The sequence below is a fragment of the Orcinus orca genome, chromosome 11 (assembly GCF_937001465.1).
Source record: "Orcinus orca chromosome 11, mOrcOrc1.1, whole genome shotgun sequence".
Taxonomy (NCBI): Eukaryota; Metazoa; Chordata; class Mammalia; order Artiodactyla; family Delphinidae; genus Orcinus; species Orcinus orca.
The window spans coordinates 44,213,787-44,229,718 of NC_064569.1; the positions used below are offsets into that span (position 1 = coordinate 44,213,787).

At 49.3% G+C, this 15,932-nt stretch overlaps 1 protein-coding gene across 1 annotated transcript; it reads right to left on the reverse strand.

Moving 5' to 3' along the window:
• Positions 1–127: 127 nt before the first annotated feature.
• MMP19 (matrix metallopeptidase 19) lies at positions 128–5,972 on the reverse strand. The gene is made up of 9 exons (XM_012534669.3): positions 5,744–5,972; positions 5,366–5,451; positions 4,346–4,476; positions 3,884–4,099; positions 3,166–3,411; positions 2,457–2,582; positions 1,475–1,639; positions 1,186–1,313; positions 128–1,005 (listed from the first exon to the last, which is right to left on the reverse strand). Exons 1-9 carry the CDS (start codon positions 5,831–5,833, stop codon positions 670–672), a joined length of 1,524 nt encoding a protein of 507 aa, XP_012390123.1. The 5' UTR covers positions 5,834–5,972; the 3' UTR covers positions 128–669.
• Positions 5,973–15,932: the final 9,960 nt, after the last annotated feature.

A 15,932-nucleotide genomic window follows, 5' to 3' on the forward strand; every position in this document is an offset into this window, starting at 1 on the left:
AAGATCTGATGAGGGTACCTTTATCAGACTGGACTACCGTAGGAGCTGCACACGCACAGCCAGAGGAAGAGTTGTTCACTGCTCTCTCATGAAGTTAACCTTTATTAAGCACAAATGCTCCAGGCACTTCACATATAGTATTTCATTTAATGCAACAACCCTGCAGGATTGGTATTAACCTTATTTTGCAGATGGGAAATCCAAGGCTTAACGAGGTTAATTAACTTGCCCAAAGTCATAAGCAAGTAAATGTGATTCTCAAGGATTACAAAGCCGTTGCTCATTTTACTGGCTATGCTGTTTTCTTGCACTTTATCTGGGAAGAACAGGACCCAGGCTTTCCCAGTTGTGGCCTCCTGTCAGCTAAAGGCCTAATGGCTGCCTTTCCTCTACCAATGTCCTCCAGAGAGTAGACGGGGAAGAAATGGATGGATTTGGGGGCTGAGTTAGAGAGTCACTGCCCAGGAGGGAAAGAATACAGGGGAGTGGTGGCTGGGGCTGGGACATTTAGAGGCGTGAGGTCCATGGTTCATGCTCGTGCTGCAGCAGACGTTTGATTGAGGTCTTAGATCTCTGGGAGGGTGACGTTGCCACGGAATAAAAGGGTGGTGGAGGCTGTGACTGAGGGGGTAATGTCCAAGATCGTATCTCTGGCTGAGTGGTCAGTGTTCAAAGTGATGTGATATCTATGGCCAAGGAAGTGGTATCCAAGGTTGTTCCTGTGGCTGAGGAAGTGGTGTCCCCATCTGATGGGGTGGTGTCTGGGGTCTGGGGACCACAGTGCATCCAGTTGTGGGCGATATCTCTGGGATAGCCTTTCTCTACTCGAAGCTGTCGATTGAGGCTCCAGTACTGTTTTCCCTTAAAGAAGTAGACGCGGCCATCCCGCCAACTCATGGCACCTGAGGGCTGGTCTGGCACTCCTGTAAACAACCGCTTGGTTGGTTTGGGGTAGCGGCTGAAATCAGTTTGGGCCAGCTCGTCCCACTGCCAGTAACCGGAACCCTAGGTGTGGGGCAGACAGGGAGAAAAGGAGGATGAGAAGAGAGCTTAGGGACCCCCCAGAGGTCTACCCTCAGCCCACAGCAGCTGCAGAAGAACTCCCTTCAAGAGCAAGTCTGCTTCTCCGTGTGAGGTAGCCCGCCCCTCCTAAGAAGGGATTTGCCCTTGCTTTGAACTTCATACCTTAAAGAGGAACACCTTTTTGTTGAGAGGCCAATAGAGAGCAGCATCCAGGTTGGGTTCTACCCTATTCAGCTTCTTAGGGAAGCCAGGAGACATCTTGAAATTAACGTAGCGCCACACCTTGTCTCCTGAGAGCATGTAAGGAAAGAACAAGACACCTCTGTCGCCAGGTGATAGCTTTCAGTTCCTCCATTCCACCGTCTCAGAAACTTCTCATCCCTCCCTCCTTTTATGGATTCTCTGATTATAGGCCCTCCTCAGGTAACACACTGTAAACTAGTCCCCTCACCCTTAAAGAAGTGAATCCATTGCGTCCGAGGAGAGTAGACAGCAGCATCCAGGTTTCCTGGGAGCCCCTCCCAAAGGGCAGACACTTGGAACAAGGGACCCAGCCCTGAATCTGTCACGGTCCACACGTAGTTTCCCTTGAAAGCGTAGGTCTTCCCTCGGGGCCCTGAGAGCATAAGCGTGTCAACAAGTCAAAAAGACAGGGGTCGGGCTTCCCTGGTGGCGCAGTGGTTGAGAGTCCACCTGCCGATGCAGGGTACGCGGGTTCGTGCCCCGGTCCGGGAGGATCCCACATGCCGCAGAGCGGTTGGGCCCGTGAGCCATGGCCTCTGAGCCTGCGCATCCGGAGCCTGTGCTCCGCAGCGGGAGAGGCCACAGCAGTGAGAGGCCCGCGTAAAGCAAAAAAAAAAAAAAAAGGCAGAGGTCAAATAAAGACTTGTGGGTATCTCAGGCAGACTAATCATTTGCTGTCCTCTCACAGGCTGATTTCTCAAAAATTCATTCAACTTTAATTCAGAGAGAAGATTAAGGGCAGAGAAGGAGGACCCAGTGTTCAGCCTCTCCTTTATTGTTCACAGCAAATCAGCCCTGGCCCAACAAAACAGAACAAAAGCCCTGCAGGTAGCTGCTCCCCCTTGGGGACCTCCCCTCGTACCCCAGGTGGCTTCCAAGTTGTACTTCCATGTGGGTATAACACCCTCTCTAATAGACATTCCAGTTAAGACTGTTTTCTCCATCCTGCTGTATTTCCAGATATTTTTAGTGGCCCTCATAGGGTGGCAGCAGAGGTAAATTCCAGCCTGGCCCACCTTTAATTTGGTTCTGAATCCTCCCTCCCCATACCACATGCCTCCTTCCATGGCCACCAACCCCTGTCTGGTGGTAAACTGCCATTGCTCACGCCGAGGTCCAATGTCACTCCCATGTCAAGGTCAGCAGGCCACCCCACTGCCTGCCTACAGCCTAGAGGAGAAGGGTCTTACCCAGCATCATGGCGTCCAGTTCACCACTGCAGGGGTCTGGCATGGGACTGGGTTCTGTGGGCACTTGGGGTACAGTGGGGAGCTCCGTCTCTTCTTCCTCATCCTCTGTCTCTGGGCTTTTCTTGCCTGCAAGGTAACATAATCCTGCTCAGGGAGAGAAGGCATTGGCCTCCCCACTCTTCTACTGTAAGTTCAGCTCAGAGGTCCCATAGAGAGGAAAAGGGAAACCTAGAGAGCTTTCCTTGGTGGGAGGAAAGATCATATTGATATCAGCAGGAGACATGTTTTTAGTTTTGAGAGGCACTAGAAAGGGAGAAGGGGGTTTGCTGGAATGTTCATTCTTCATCCCCTAGAACAGGTATGAGGGGAGAGAGCTCTGGCAGAAAGATTAGACCTGGAAGTGTCAGAAAAACAGCTCTTGGGAGTTCCCTAGTGGCCTAGTGGTTAGGATTCCGGGCTTCCACTGCAGCGGCCTCGTGGCCTGGGTTCAATCCCTGGTTGGGGAACTGAGATCCCACAAGCCATGCGGCAAGGCCAAAAAAAAAAGGAAAGAAAAACAGCTCCTGAAAATGAAGAAGGCCAAGTAACTGGGCAGGAGGAAGAGAAAGAAGCCAAGCCATTTCCCTCCATGAAGATTAGACCTGTCTCTTCATGCCTGAAGAGATACTGGTCAGACTGACCTTCACGATCACTAGGGGAAAGGACTGACCATAGAGAGCCTGGATCCCAGCCACATCATCCGGGTGCAGCTTGAAGTGGGGCCGGTAGCCAGCATAGACAGGGGCCATGAGGGCCTGGGTGTATCGGGAGTGCCCAAGCCCCAGGGCGTGGCCCAGTTCGTGGGCTGCAATGATGCGCAGGTTCACCCCCCGGTAGGTCTCCTCAGTCCAGAGCTCATCTTCATCAAAGTGCACACTGCCCAGCTCTGGGATGTCGGCATGGGCCAGGACCCGCCCTGGACAAAGGCAAAGGTAGACAGGAAGGAGGTCAGAGTCTCCTAGGGTGGAGCATCCCCTGCCTGTTATAAACTCCAATTACTCCATTCCCTTAAAATTCCCCCATGTATATTCACTGTCTCTTGGATACCTCTCACTCCGTTCAGATTCCGCTGTCATCACTCCGTTCTCTCAGGGATGCCCATCACTCTGTCCCTTTACCTCCCAGCCACTCTGTCATCTCTGGCCCTGTCCTCTTTGAGGTATGCCTTGAGCAGAGGAACTTAAACCAACAAAGAAGGCATAAGCTTCAAAGAAGAGGCTTGGTAAGGCCCCAGGGAGGTGACATGCTGCTCCCCAAGGGAATATTAGAAGGTGGTTAGAGAGTGTAGGGTACAGTTGAGCATGGGGGTGGCCTGACATTAAGGTTCCAGAGTCACTGACTCAAGGGGACAGAGGTCTGTGAAGTGAGAGTTGAGAGCTGGCGCCTACCAGGCCCATCAAAGGTACTGGAGCAGTATGGGCTTTGGCGGCCATGGAAGGAGAGGCGGATATCAGCCCAGCCAGCCTTCACCTCCCGGAAGGTCAAGGGAGCCACATTGCTCCAGTACTGGAAGGCTTGAAGCAGGGCTGCCCGGGCTGTGTAGGATGGGAGGGTGGAGGGCAGGTTCAAGATGCGGAAGGTCAGATGCTTCTTTCTCCAGCGGCCTGGTTAATTGGACCAGAAAATAGATTAGAAGCACAGATACTTTTGCCAGCTCCGAAGAGTTCCCCTGAGTCTGGGCACTCCCTTAGCAAAGCTGTGAAACAACCCCTCCAGGCAAGTGATGATCAGTTAATAACCAGGTGACCATCCATTCAACACTGAGCTCATCCAGGCTGTCTCAGTGCCACCTGTGCTCCACAGCCATGCCAACCCCTCCTCTCCCTCCCTTTCCCAGGCTCAGCCCTCACCCAGCAGCAGGTATTTAAAGGTCTTCTGGTTGAAGGGGTCCTCCAGACCACAACGGGGCTGCCTCATACGGGCCCTCGTGGCGTCATCTAGCTGACCTGAGACTGGCAGCTCAGATGCTTCCTGAAAAGCTCTAGAAAGAGGGAGAGGGATGGATCCAGCAGGGAAGGGGCATCTGGAATGACTGAGAACTGGGGATAGCTCTTTGGCCCCCTGCTGCCCAAGGTGGTGGCTGAGAATGGCCCAAAAGCTCTGAAGCTGATGGGATCACTCCAGGATCCAGTCCTCATAATTGGGACTTCCTGTTCTGCATAAAGGCAATACTCCAGCTTCACCTCCTGTGTTCATGCTCTTATTTGGGTAAAGTGCCGTCTGGCGTTGCCTTCTTCCTCTACTGCAATTTCTAACCTCCTTCTGATCTAGGTAAGTGTCCTGCCTCCTGCTCTGGAGACTCTCCCACCACTGCTGCCACCTGAGGGCCTGTCCTCCCTTTGCTTTCTCCCCTCCTGGCTGGACCCGTCCCTCCCAGCCCAGCCTGCTCTGGGGCAATTTCATCCATCAGGCGCCGCAGGTACTGTGACTTTTCAAGGGCCTGGGAACATATCTGAGAGCAGAAAGAAAAATGACCCATTAGATCCAAAATATGAAAACTTCAAAATAGAAATAAATAAATCCCATATTAAATGTCTACGAAAGGCAACATCATGTCAACAACTCAGCTCCAACTCAACTCACAGTTTTACATATAAATTATACTTCATGTGGAATGTGACCAAATAATAGTATTCTGGATATAACATGGCATGGAGCCTCCAAAGAAGTGCTTAGGGCCTAGGAAGATCCAATGACTGTGCCCTCATCTTTGAATCCCCATCTCACCCCAGGCCCCACCACCCATTCCCTAGATCCCCAGCGTGGACCTGGGTTAAGCAGAGGTGGGCCTGGGGACTGAAAGGGTTTAGAAGAGAGAAAGGAGACCTTGTGACCTTGACCCTGAAGGCATGCACCTTATGACCTCTCACCTCAGAGCTTCTATGATATCTTCTGGCCTGAAGTCATCAGGTCCTTCTAGAGGCTTCTGTAGGTACCCGTATTGCAACAAGTAATCCTATGATGAGGGTAGGGGTCAGCAGAATAAAAGGAGGTCAGTCTCTGGGTGAAGCTCTAAGTGACCTAACAGCCCATAAGGACAGGAGGGGACAGACGTGGAAGGACTAAAGGAGAGGCACGTTAGGGGAGGAAAAAGGGGAAGGAGTGGAGATGGGTAGGGGTGGATCATGGAATAGAGGAAGGAAGGGAAAGGAAGGCAGTTGTAGGTCAGAAGGGAGCCTTGGATGGGACCATGGAGCAGTTCCTCCATCCCTCCCCCAGCCTGGGTCTGACCTTCCCAGGGCACTCACCACTGCTGCCTCCCTCTCTCCAGGCCCCAGGGCCCAGCACGAGACTGTCATGGGGAGTAGGAAGCCCAGCCACAGCCGCTGCCAGTTCATGGTCCCACCAGGCAAGAGCTCCAGAGGCTGTTTGTGCCCTCTGCCCTGAGATTTCTGGGAGCCTGGGGGAGCAGGGCTAGGTGGGGGTCTCTTCCCTTCAGTTCTTTTCACTCTCTAGTCTCTGGTCCTCTTCATAAAACTTCAGAGGAGGGCAATTGGGGGGAGCGTCAGTAGGAGGTGACTCAGCCCAGAGATGTGTTGCAATTCACCATTAACCTCTGCCCTGCCAGAGAGCGGAAGTCAAGAAGAGCCTCCAACCCTATCCCCCAGGGTCCTCTGCTGGAGACCGAAAGACTTTCCATATTGTCCTGTGGGTGGGTATCCTGGCAGGATCAGAGGCAGAATATCTGCAAAGACTAGGGATAGGGACCATGGCCATCCTCTGAAGCTGGACATTCCTGTGCCCCAGTGACCCTTGGGTAGCAAACCCCTCGTCTGCAACCTTCATGTCTCCCTGTCTGCTCTAGGATAGGAAAAATAATAATAAAACTAAGAGGTAGGAAGCAAGTTGCTTAGGTGCTTGGGTTTCAGGTGAAGGAATGAAGGATGAGATCTCAGTTTCTTTGCATCCAAAACCAAGTTGGGAATTCAGATGCTCTTGAAACCTACTTGTGTCTGCTTTAATAAAAAGTCATCATTTCGGGCTTCCCTGGTGGCGCAGTGGTTGAGAGTCCACCTGCCGATGCAGGGGACACAGGTTCGTGCCCCGGTCCGGGAAGATCCCACGTGCCGCAGAGTGGCTGGGCCCGTGAGCCATGGCCACTGAGCCTGTGCATCCGGAGTCTGTGCTCCGCAACAGGAGAGGCCACAGCAGTGAGAGGCCTGCGTACCGCAAAAAAAAAAAAAAAAAAAAAGTCATCATTTCAAGCATTTAATGTACCTGGAATGTGTGGGTTGCGGGGAGGGATAACAAGGATACAAGGAAATAAAGGGCCAGAGCCTGCCTGCAGGGACATTACAGATAGGGTGAGACCAACACAAGCACCTGAAATGAGGGGAACCAGGGTGCCAGGCAGGGGGTGCCCCAGCCTGAGGGCCATGTGGCTGGGAAGGCTCGCAGAGGAGGCAGGCTTTGAGCTGGGCTGTGAAGGCTGGCTATGAGTTGGATGGAGTAAAAGAGTCCTGAGGAACAGGGACAGTGCAGGTCTTGAGCAAAAGTGCAGAGGGGAAAAAAGCCAGCTGTACCCAGTGAGAGGTTCTGAGGCTGTGCTTCGTTCCTACCCCAGGCTAGGTCAGTGCTTCGGGTGCTGCTTAATATGTCTGTCAAATGAATGACCAGGCTGGGAGAGTGGCTGGGAGCCAGAGTTTAGAGACGGTCTTGAATACTATGTAAGAAAGAAAAGAAAACCTTACAGTTAAAGAACTACTTTGTGTTAGGTGATTCATATATTATCTCATTTAATTCTCACTATCCTCCTATGAGGGAGGAATTATTCTTTTTTTTAAATTAATTAATTAATTTATTTATGGCTGTGTTGGGTCTTCGTTGCTGCACATGGGCTTTCTCTAGTTGTGGTGAGTGGGGGCTGCTCTTTGTTGCAGTGCATGGGCTTCTCATTGTGGTGGCTTCTCTTGTTGTGGAGCATGGGCTCTAGGAGCACGGGCTTCAGTAGTTGTGGCACATGGGCTCAGTAGTTGTGGCTCGGGGGCTCTAGAGCGCAGGCTCAGTAGTTGTGGCGCACGGGCTTAGTTGCTCCGCGGCACGTGGGATCTTCCCGGACCAGGGCTTGAACCCGTGCCCCCTGCATTGGCAGGCAGAGTCTTAACCACTGCACCACCAGGGCAGTCCCTCTGGCCATTTTTTAAAGAGAGGAAATGGAGATTCAGAGAGGGAAACTTGACTAAGGACATGGAACTCCTAACTGGCCTGGCATATATTCAAATCCCTCTGCCAACTCCTAACCCGCACTCTTTCCATGCACCAAGCTGACTCTTAGAGCTTTGTTCTCTAAGTGGTTAGGAGCCACTGAAGTTTCCACCATCACCTGTGCATCACACAACACTTACATACCATTCAAATGCACAGGGAAGTAGGGATAGGAATGGGGGAAGGGGTTACTGAACTCATGTTTTCAGTGGGACCCCAGTTCTGAGCCCTTCCCCACATCCCAGGCTGCAAGGCTGGCAGGCCACAGGGGAACCCTTCACACCCCAGGATGGAGGCGGGGGATCCTCCTGACTCATATCGTTGCCCTCAATGATGCTGGTCCTCTTGACCCACTCAGCACGCAACTGAGTAATAATCAAGTGACTAAGTCCCAAATGGCCAGTGACAGGCAAGCAAGGACATAGCCTCTGACTGATGAGTAACAGAGGCGGTGACTGAGGCCATGATCAAGGCTGCTGCCCCCAGGAAACGAGGAAGCTTGGGAACCAGCTCCATTCAGCCCCCTGCAGGGCTTTTCTCAGCCCTGCCCTTCTCTTCCTCTTTCCACCCCTCCATCCCTCAATCCCTCTTCTTTTGAGAAGAGGACATGGGCCAATTGAAAATTATATATTTTTTTCTGATTAAAGTCTTCTCTATTTTTTTTCTTTTTTAAAAATTTTTATTTTATTTACTTTTGGCTGTGTTGGGTCCTCGTGGCTGCACGTGGGCTTTCTCTAGTTGTGGCGAGCAGGGGCTACTCTTTGTTGCGATGCACGGGCTTCTCATTGTGGTGGCTTCTCTTGTTGTGGAGCACGGGCTCTAGGTGCGCGGGCTCAGTAGTTGTGGCTTGCAGGCTCTAGAGCACAGGCTCAGTAGTTGTGGCGCACGGGATTAGTTGCTCCGTGGCATGTGGGATCTTCCTGGACCAGGGATTGAACCTGTGTCCCCTGCATTGGCAGGCAGATTCTTATCCACTGCACCACCAGGGAAGCCTTCTATTTCTTTTTTTTCTGAATAAGATATCCATTGCTCATTATAGTAAATTTGGAAAATACCAAAATAAGCAAGGAAGAGAATGAAAACCACCAGTAAATTCTACCCAGAAGAAAACCACTAGTAATATTTTGATGCATTTACTTGGAACTGTCAGTGGCTCAGAGTTCAGCTCCAGCTCTGCCAGCCCAGCCTCAGCCCCTGGATGGAGACTGTGGGTGGGATGAGACAGAAAGTGAAAGGAAGTAGTGAGCATAGTGGGGGAGGGACAGGAGCTGAGAAGGGTGTGGGGAAAGGGAAAGGAGTAAAGTAAGATGAATGTGATAGCAGATTACTCCCTCCCCTTGGGCACCTCATATAGCAACAACAACAACAAAAAAAGCGGGGGTGGGGGAATAATGCTTAGGAGTGTATGTTAGTACGTTAGTGAGAGAGATAATGGTTATTATAAAAGGTAAAGGGTGGGCGCTCACGCTGGCCTCGGAGCCACATTCTAGACACTAAGGAGCCAGGGAAAGAACAGAGTGAAACAGTAAAATTTGCCAAATAGTTTATCTCATTTAAATCTCGACAACAGCCCTGTGGGCTGGTATTATCACCTTCTATGGAAAAGGAGACTGAGTCTCTAACAGGTTACTTTGGGTCACACAGCTAGGAAGAAGCAGCAGAGCCTCAGGCCCAAGCTATGATCTTCGCAGTCTCCCAGGAGTTTCCACAGGCCCCCAAACAAACCCCTTAGAGCCAGGAACTGCAAGCTGGGCATGTGTGCAAGACTGCATGACTAACTGTTCCCATAACGGCATAATGACCTCCATTTCCGCCAGTCCCCACCCCCTGAGCCGAGCTGACCCAGCTCTTTTTCCCTCTGAATTTGTCATCTCTCACTGGGGGACATGTGTGAATGTGTGCGAAGGGTTAGGACATGCGGTCTGCCTGCCCCAGAGAACTTGAGTCTGAGAGAAATAACTCCTGGGTTCTTTGGCGGGCTTGCTCCCATCCTGCAAACTGCTTTCCCTCTCTGCCCACAGATTGTGGGAGAAGAGTTTGTATAGAAATATTTTTAATTAAAATATTTTAAACTGTAGCGGCAGGAAGTAGGTAAGATTCTGAGAGTATTTTCTCATGTTCAGGAGCTATGGGGCTGTGGGTGAAGGGCAAAGGTTGGCAGAGGTCTCTAAGCCCAGGAGAAGCCAATCTCCGAATCATCACCCGCCCCCCTCTGACAGCATCCTCACCCTAACGGGGTGACCTGGAGGGCTGGACATTCTGGTATATAAAGAGCAAGTCTGGGGTCTGAAACTGGAAACTGGAGGTGAGAAAAACGTAGGGTGTAACCAAGTTAGGGCTGGCCTAGATACTGCTCTTGATCTAGAGAAACGTGGGAGAAATATAGTGTCAGCCTCTGGCCTGTTTTCCCCTCAGGGCCCTGAGGGGGTCAGGAGAGAGGGCAGTTTGCCTGGCTGAATGGGATTGAGTTCTCGCCAAGCTGTTATCTTGGAAACCTCTGTTTTTAAGAGGACCCCTCCCCCAACAAACACACACACTCCTTTAATTAGTTATGAGTTCCTAGAAGCCAGATGGGAAGCGATGGCCAGGACTGTGCACAGCTGGCTCTGGTTACTAACCGGGAAGTGGGAGGGGCTTGGGGATGGCTCAGGCCTGGGCCAGCATATTCTGTTCCCAGGATACCCCAAACTTCCTCAATCCCCATTACAAACACTTTCTGGCATTCCCTCCCACCCGCACAGGCACTAGCCTAAACTGGCTCGGTTGAGAGGACATCAGACTCAAATCCCTGAGCTCTTCGGTTCCTGTCAAGTGTTGGGGAGACCAAGGTCTGCTCCCCTTCTCCAATCCACATACAAAGGTGTTATCCCACAGGACTCCCCTGGAGATGCTGGAGGCTTCTGCTGGTGGTCCCATTACCCAGCACAGTGCCAAAGGGTTGCATGAGAGGATAAATTCTAGCATCTGAAATAAGGAAGGGAGTAGAGAAATGAGTGTAAGTGTTCTTTCAGCATCTGGGATGATAAGGAAATGATGGTAACACAAAGGATTTTTCCTCCTTCTGGGAATGGCAGCCTTTTCCTTAACAAAACCCAAACTGATCTTTATTGATTTTCCCAAGTGAAGTGGGATGTTGGGGAGCAATTTGGCCTTCTGTCCTCACTCTGTGACCCCAGGTCTGCCGCAATGTTTGGGGACTGTCATGGGCCTGGAAAAGCCACATTTGGCTCCCTTTGGTGTTGGCAAAAGTGTTTGATAGGGGGTTAGCCAGGGAAGGAGTTCAACACTGACTTCCCCTTTTGAAGAAGGTAGTAACTAGATGTGGGACGGAGACCTTGGGAAAGACACAAGTTTCTCTGTTTTCTGTCAGGGCAGCAACTGCGGAGGAGAGGGATGTTGGGGTGAGAAGGCTGCCCTTGACCTGGGTGGAGGGGGTATGTAGGGAGACAGTTCTCTTCTGCATCCCCTGTTTTGCCCCTAACTTACTTCAGAAAAATAGTGGGTGTTCACCAGTGTAGTTTTGTTTTTGCTCTGTAGTGAACTCATTAGTTTGACAATGGGGGAAGCATTGACACATTACAAGTATATCCTGCACAGAGTGAGGACGAAAGAGCTCAAGGACTTAAAAGTGACAGAGACACCATATTCCAGCCTGAGTTGGAGCTGCTTTGGCATAGGGAGCACCACTCCTCAGCTGTGAAGGAAGTTTCTGAAAAGGGAAATGGGAAAAGATAGCTGAGAAAGAAGACCATTGATCCTAAGGAAGACTGTATTCTCAGATTTTTTTTTTATACAGAAGCTATTCCTACAAATGTGCGCTTGCCTGTTACCCAGTTTTGTAAGACCCCTAGTGTGTGTGTGTGTGCACATGTGTGTTATCACAGGAGTGATGCTTCTATGTTATAAAAAATTGGGATGATACATAACTATCTGCCTACTTTCAAAAAGGAAGCCAGATTTTGATGGGAAGGAAGCACACTGGGAGGAAAAATCAGAGAGATCTTTGAAAACCAAAAGCTGGAACAGGTGGAAAACTATCCAGTTGATCGCTGGCCACAAAGTAAGGCTGGCCACTGACCAGAGTAGCCATGGTGATCAATAAGATCAGAAAGAACTGGTTGGCAAGAGGCCAATGTGAGGCCAATGGTAGTGGCCAGTGGCAAAAAGAGTGTAAAAGAGAAGCAAGAGAAAAGGGCAGTCAGGTTGGGGAGCTGAAGAAGCACAGGAAACCAAACCCAGCTTAGATTAAGGTCATGTATTGAAGGCAAATTGAAAGTTGCTTTTCTGACTAGACAAATACAAGGAATGAGTATTCAGCTGTCGTTCATTGCTTTACTTATTGACTCTGTCAGCGCTTTTTAAACTTTCCTGCCAATTGACACATACACACTACTATATATAAAATAAAGAACTAATAAGGATCTACTGTATAGCACAGGGAACTCTACTCAATACTCTGTAATGGCCTATATGGGAAAAGAATCTAAAAAAGAGTGGATATATGTATGTATAACAGGTTCACTTTGTTGTAAACCTGAAACTAACACAACATTGTAAATCAACTATACCCCAATAAAAATTTTAAAAATAGGGGCTTTCCCTGGTGGTGCAGTGGCTAAGAATCCGCCTACCAGTGCAGGGCACACGGGTTCGAGCCCTGGTCCAGGAAGATCCCACATGCCGAGAAGCAACTAAGCCCATGCGCCACAACCACTGAGCCTGCTCTCTAGAGCCTGCGAGCAACAACTACTGAGCCCACGTGCCACAACTACTGAAGCCAGAGTGCCTAGAGCCTGTGCTCCACAACAAGAAAAGCCATGGCAATGAGAAGCCTGCGCACCGCAGTGAAGAGTAGCCCCCGCTCGTCACAACTAGAGAAAGCCCGCGAGAATCAACGAAGACCCAATGCAGCCAAAAAAAAAAAAATTTTTTTAAATAAAGTATATCATAAACCCCGGGGAAAAAAACCTTTTCTGACAAAATTCCCAGATAGATCATGAAAATGAGTATGTAGAGGGTAGAGGTGTATGTACATAACTGTGGTGGTTACTTCCTCAGGGTATTTGTCCATCTCACAATGATTACCCCTTCTCTGTCCCCCTTCCACAGGGTCAAATGGGTGACTTCCAGCAGCCATGTTTATGCCATGTAAAACTAAACATAGAATTCTATGTCAATAGGTTTCTTTTTTTTCCTTTGAGTACTTTAAACTGTCTGCTGATCTCCATAGTTTCTGTTGAGAAGCCCATGGTAATTCAAATCATTGGTCCTGGACTTCCCTGGTGGGGCAGTGGTTAAGAATCTGCCTACCAATGCAGGTGACACGGGTTCAAGCCCTGGTCTGGGAAGATCCCACCTGCCGTGGAGCAACTAAGCCTGTGTGCCACAACTACTGAGCCTGTGCTGAAGAGACCGCAAGACACAACTACTGAAGCCCACGCACCTAGAGCCCCGTGCTCCGCAACACGAGAAGGTACCGCAATGAGAAACACGTGCACCGTAACAAAGAGTAGCCCCCGCTCACCGCATCTGGAAAAAGCCCACGCGCAGCAGCAAAGATCCAACGCAGCCAAAAAGAAAAAAAAAAAAAAACACATTGGTCCTCTATATAGTAACGTGTCATTTTTCTCAAACTGCTTTCAAGATTGCCTCTAATTTTTGGTTTTCAACAGTTTGACTGTGACGTGCTTAAATGTGGTTCGCAGCAGTGCGCGGGCTTCTCAACCTAGTGGCTTCTCTTCTTGCAGAGCACGGGCTCTGGGCACGCGGGCTTCAGTAGTCGTGGCACATGGGCTCAGTAATTGTGGCTCGCTGGCTCTAGAGCGCAGGCTCAGTAGTTGTGGCGCAATGCCTTAGTTGCTCTGAGGCATGTGGGATCTTCCGGGAGCAGGGCTCAAACCCGTGTCCCGTGCATTGGCAGGAGGATTCTTAACCACTGTGCCGCCAGGGAAGTCCCTGAGCTTCTTTTTTAATTTTATTTATTTTTTTAATTTATTTATTTATTTATTTTTGGTTTTGTTGGGTCTTTGTTGCTGCGGGCTTTCTCTAGTTGCAACGAGAGGGGGCTACTTTTCATTGCGGTGCGCAGGCTTCTCATTGCAGTGGCTTCTCTTGTTGCTGAGCATGGGCTCTAGGTGTGCAGGCTTGCTTCAGTAGTTGTGGCTTGCGGGCTCCAGAGCACAGGCTCAGTAGCTGTGGCACACGGGCTTAGTTGCTCCGCGGCATGTGGGATCTTCCGGGACAAGGGCTCGAACCCGTGTCCCCTGCATTGGCAGGCGGGTTCTCAACCACTGCGCCACCAGGGACGTCCTATTTATTTTTTAAAATATTTATTTATTTTGGCTGCACCAGCTCTTACTTGCAGCATGTGAGATCTTTTAGTTGCAGCATGAGAACTCTTAGTTGCGGCATGCATGCAGGATCTAGTTCCCCAACCAGGGATCAAACCCGGGCCCCCTGCATTGGGAGCACGGAGTCTTACCTACTGGACCACCAGGGAAGTCCCACTTATTTATTTTATGCAAAGTAATATGTACCTCTTAATCCCCTATCCATATCTTGCCCCTCCCTTCTTTCCTCTCCCCACTTGTAACCACTAGTTAGTTCTCTATATCTGTGAGTCTGTTTCTTTTTTGCTATATTCACTAGTTTTATTTTTTTAGATTCCACATGTAAGTGATATATTTGTCTTTCTTGGTCTGATTTATTTCACTTAGCATAATACCCTCCAAGTCCATCTATGTCGTTGCAAATGGCAAAATTTCTTTTTATGGCTGAGTAGTATTCCATTGTGTGTGTGTGTGTGTGTGTGTGTGTGTGTGTGTGTGTGTGTATACATATATATGCACATCTTCTTTATCCATTCATCTGTTGATGGACCCTTAGGTTGCTTCCACATCTTTTTTTTTTTTTTTTTTGCGGTACGCGGGCCTCTCACTGCTGTGGCCTCTCCCGTTGCAGAGCACAGGCTCCGGACGCGCAGGCTCAGCGGCCATGGCTCACGGGCCTAGCCGCTCCGCGGCATGTAGGATCTTCCCGGACCGGGGCACGAACCTGCATCCCCTGCCTCGGCAGGCGGACTCTCAACCACTGCGCCACCAGGGAAGCCGTGCTTCCACATCTTGGTTATGGCAAATAGTGCTGCTATGAACATTGGGGTGCATATATATATACCTAAGCATGGAATTGCTGGGTAGCATGGTAGTTCTATTTTTAGTTTTTTGAGGAATCTCCATAATGTTTTCCGCTGTGGCTGACCAAGTTACATTTCCACTAACCGTTGCTGAGCTTCTTTGATCTGAAAATTTATGTCTTTCACCAAATTTGGGAAGTGTTCAGCCATTATTTCTTCACAGAGTTTTCTACCCCATTCTCCCTTTCCTCTCCTGTGACTCCAATTAAATAAATGTGTATTAGATTTCTGATATTATAGGTTTCTGAAGTTCTGTTCACATTTTTCAGTCTTTTCTTTTTCTCTATATTCTTCACACTGGATCATTTCTCTTGAACTATCTTCAAGTTCACTGAATTTTTCCTATCTCCAAACTGCTATTAAGTCCATTCAGTGATTTTTAAATTTCAAATACTGTATTTTTCAGTTCTAGAATTTTCATTTGGCACTTTTTTATAGTTTCTAGTCTTCTGCTATTTTCTATTTTTCCACTTATTATGAGCATATTTTTCTTTACTTCATTCAGAATCGTTATAATAGCTCCTTTAAAGTCCTTGCCTGATAGTTCTGATGAGTTATTGTATCAGTCCAGGTCCAACCAGGAAAGAGAAACCACATAGCAATTTAAACAAGAAAAGTTCAACATGCTAATGGGACTTCCCTGGAGGTCCAGTGGTTAAGACTTCTTGCTCCCAATGCAGGGGGCCTGGGTTTGATCCCTGGTCAGGGAACTAGATCCCGCAGGCCGCAACTGAAAGATCCCACATGCTGCAACGAAGATCCCGCACTCAGTAACAAAGATCCCACATACCGCAACTAAGACCTGGAGCAGCCAAATAGATTAATTAATTAATTAATTAATTAATTTTTAAAAATTATGCTATAGTGATCATTTTCTAACATACAGAACTATGGAAACTATTTTGTGCACCTGGAACTAACATAGTGCTATAGTTCAGTTATATTTCAATTTAAAGAGAAATGAATTAGGGGAGTTCCCTGGTGGCTTAGTGGTTAGAATTCCACGCTTTCACTGCCGTGGCCCAGGTTCAATCCCTGGT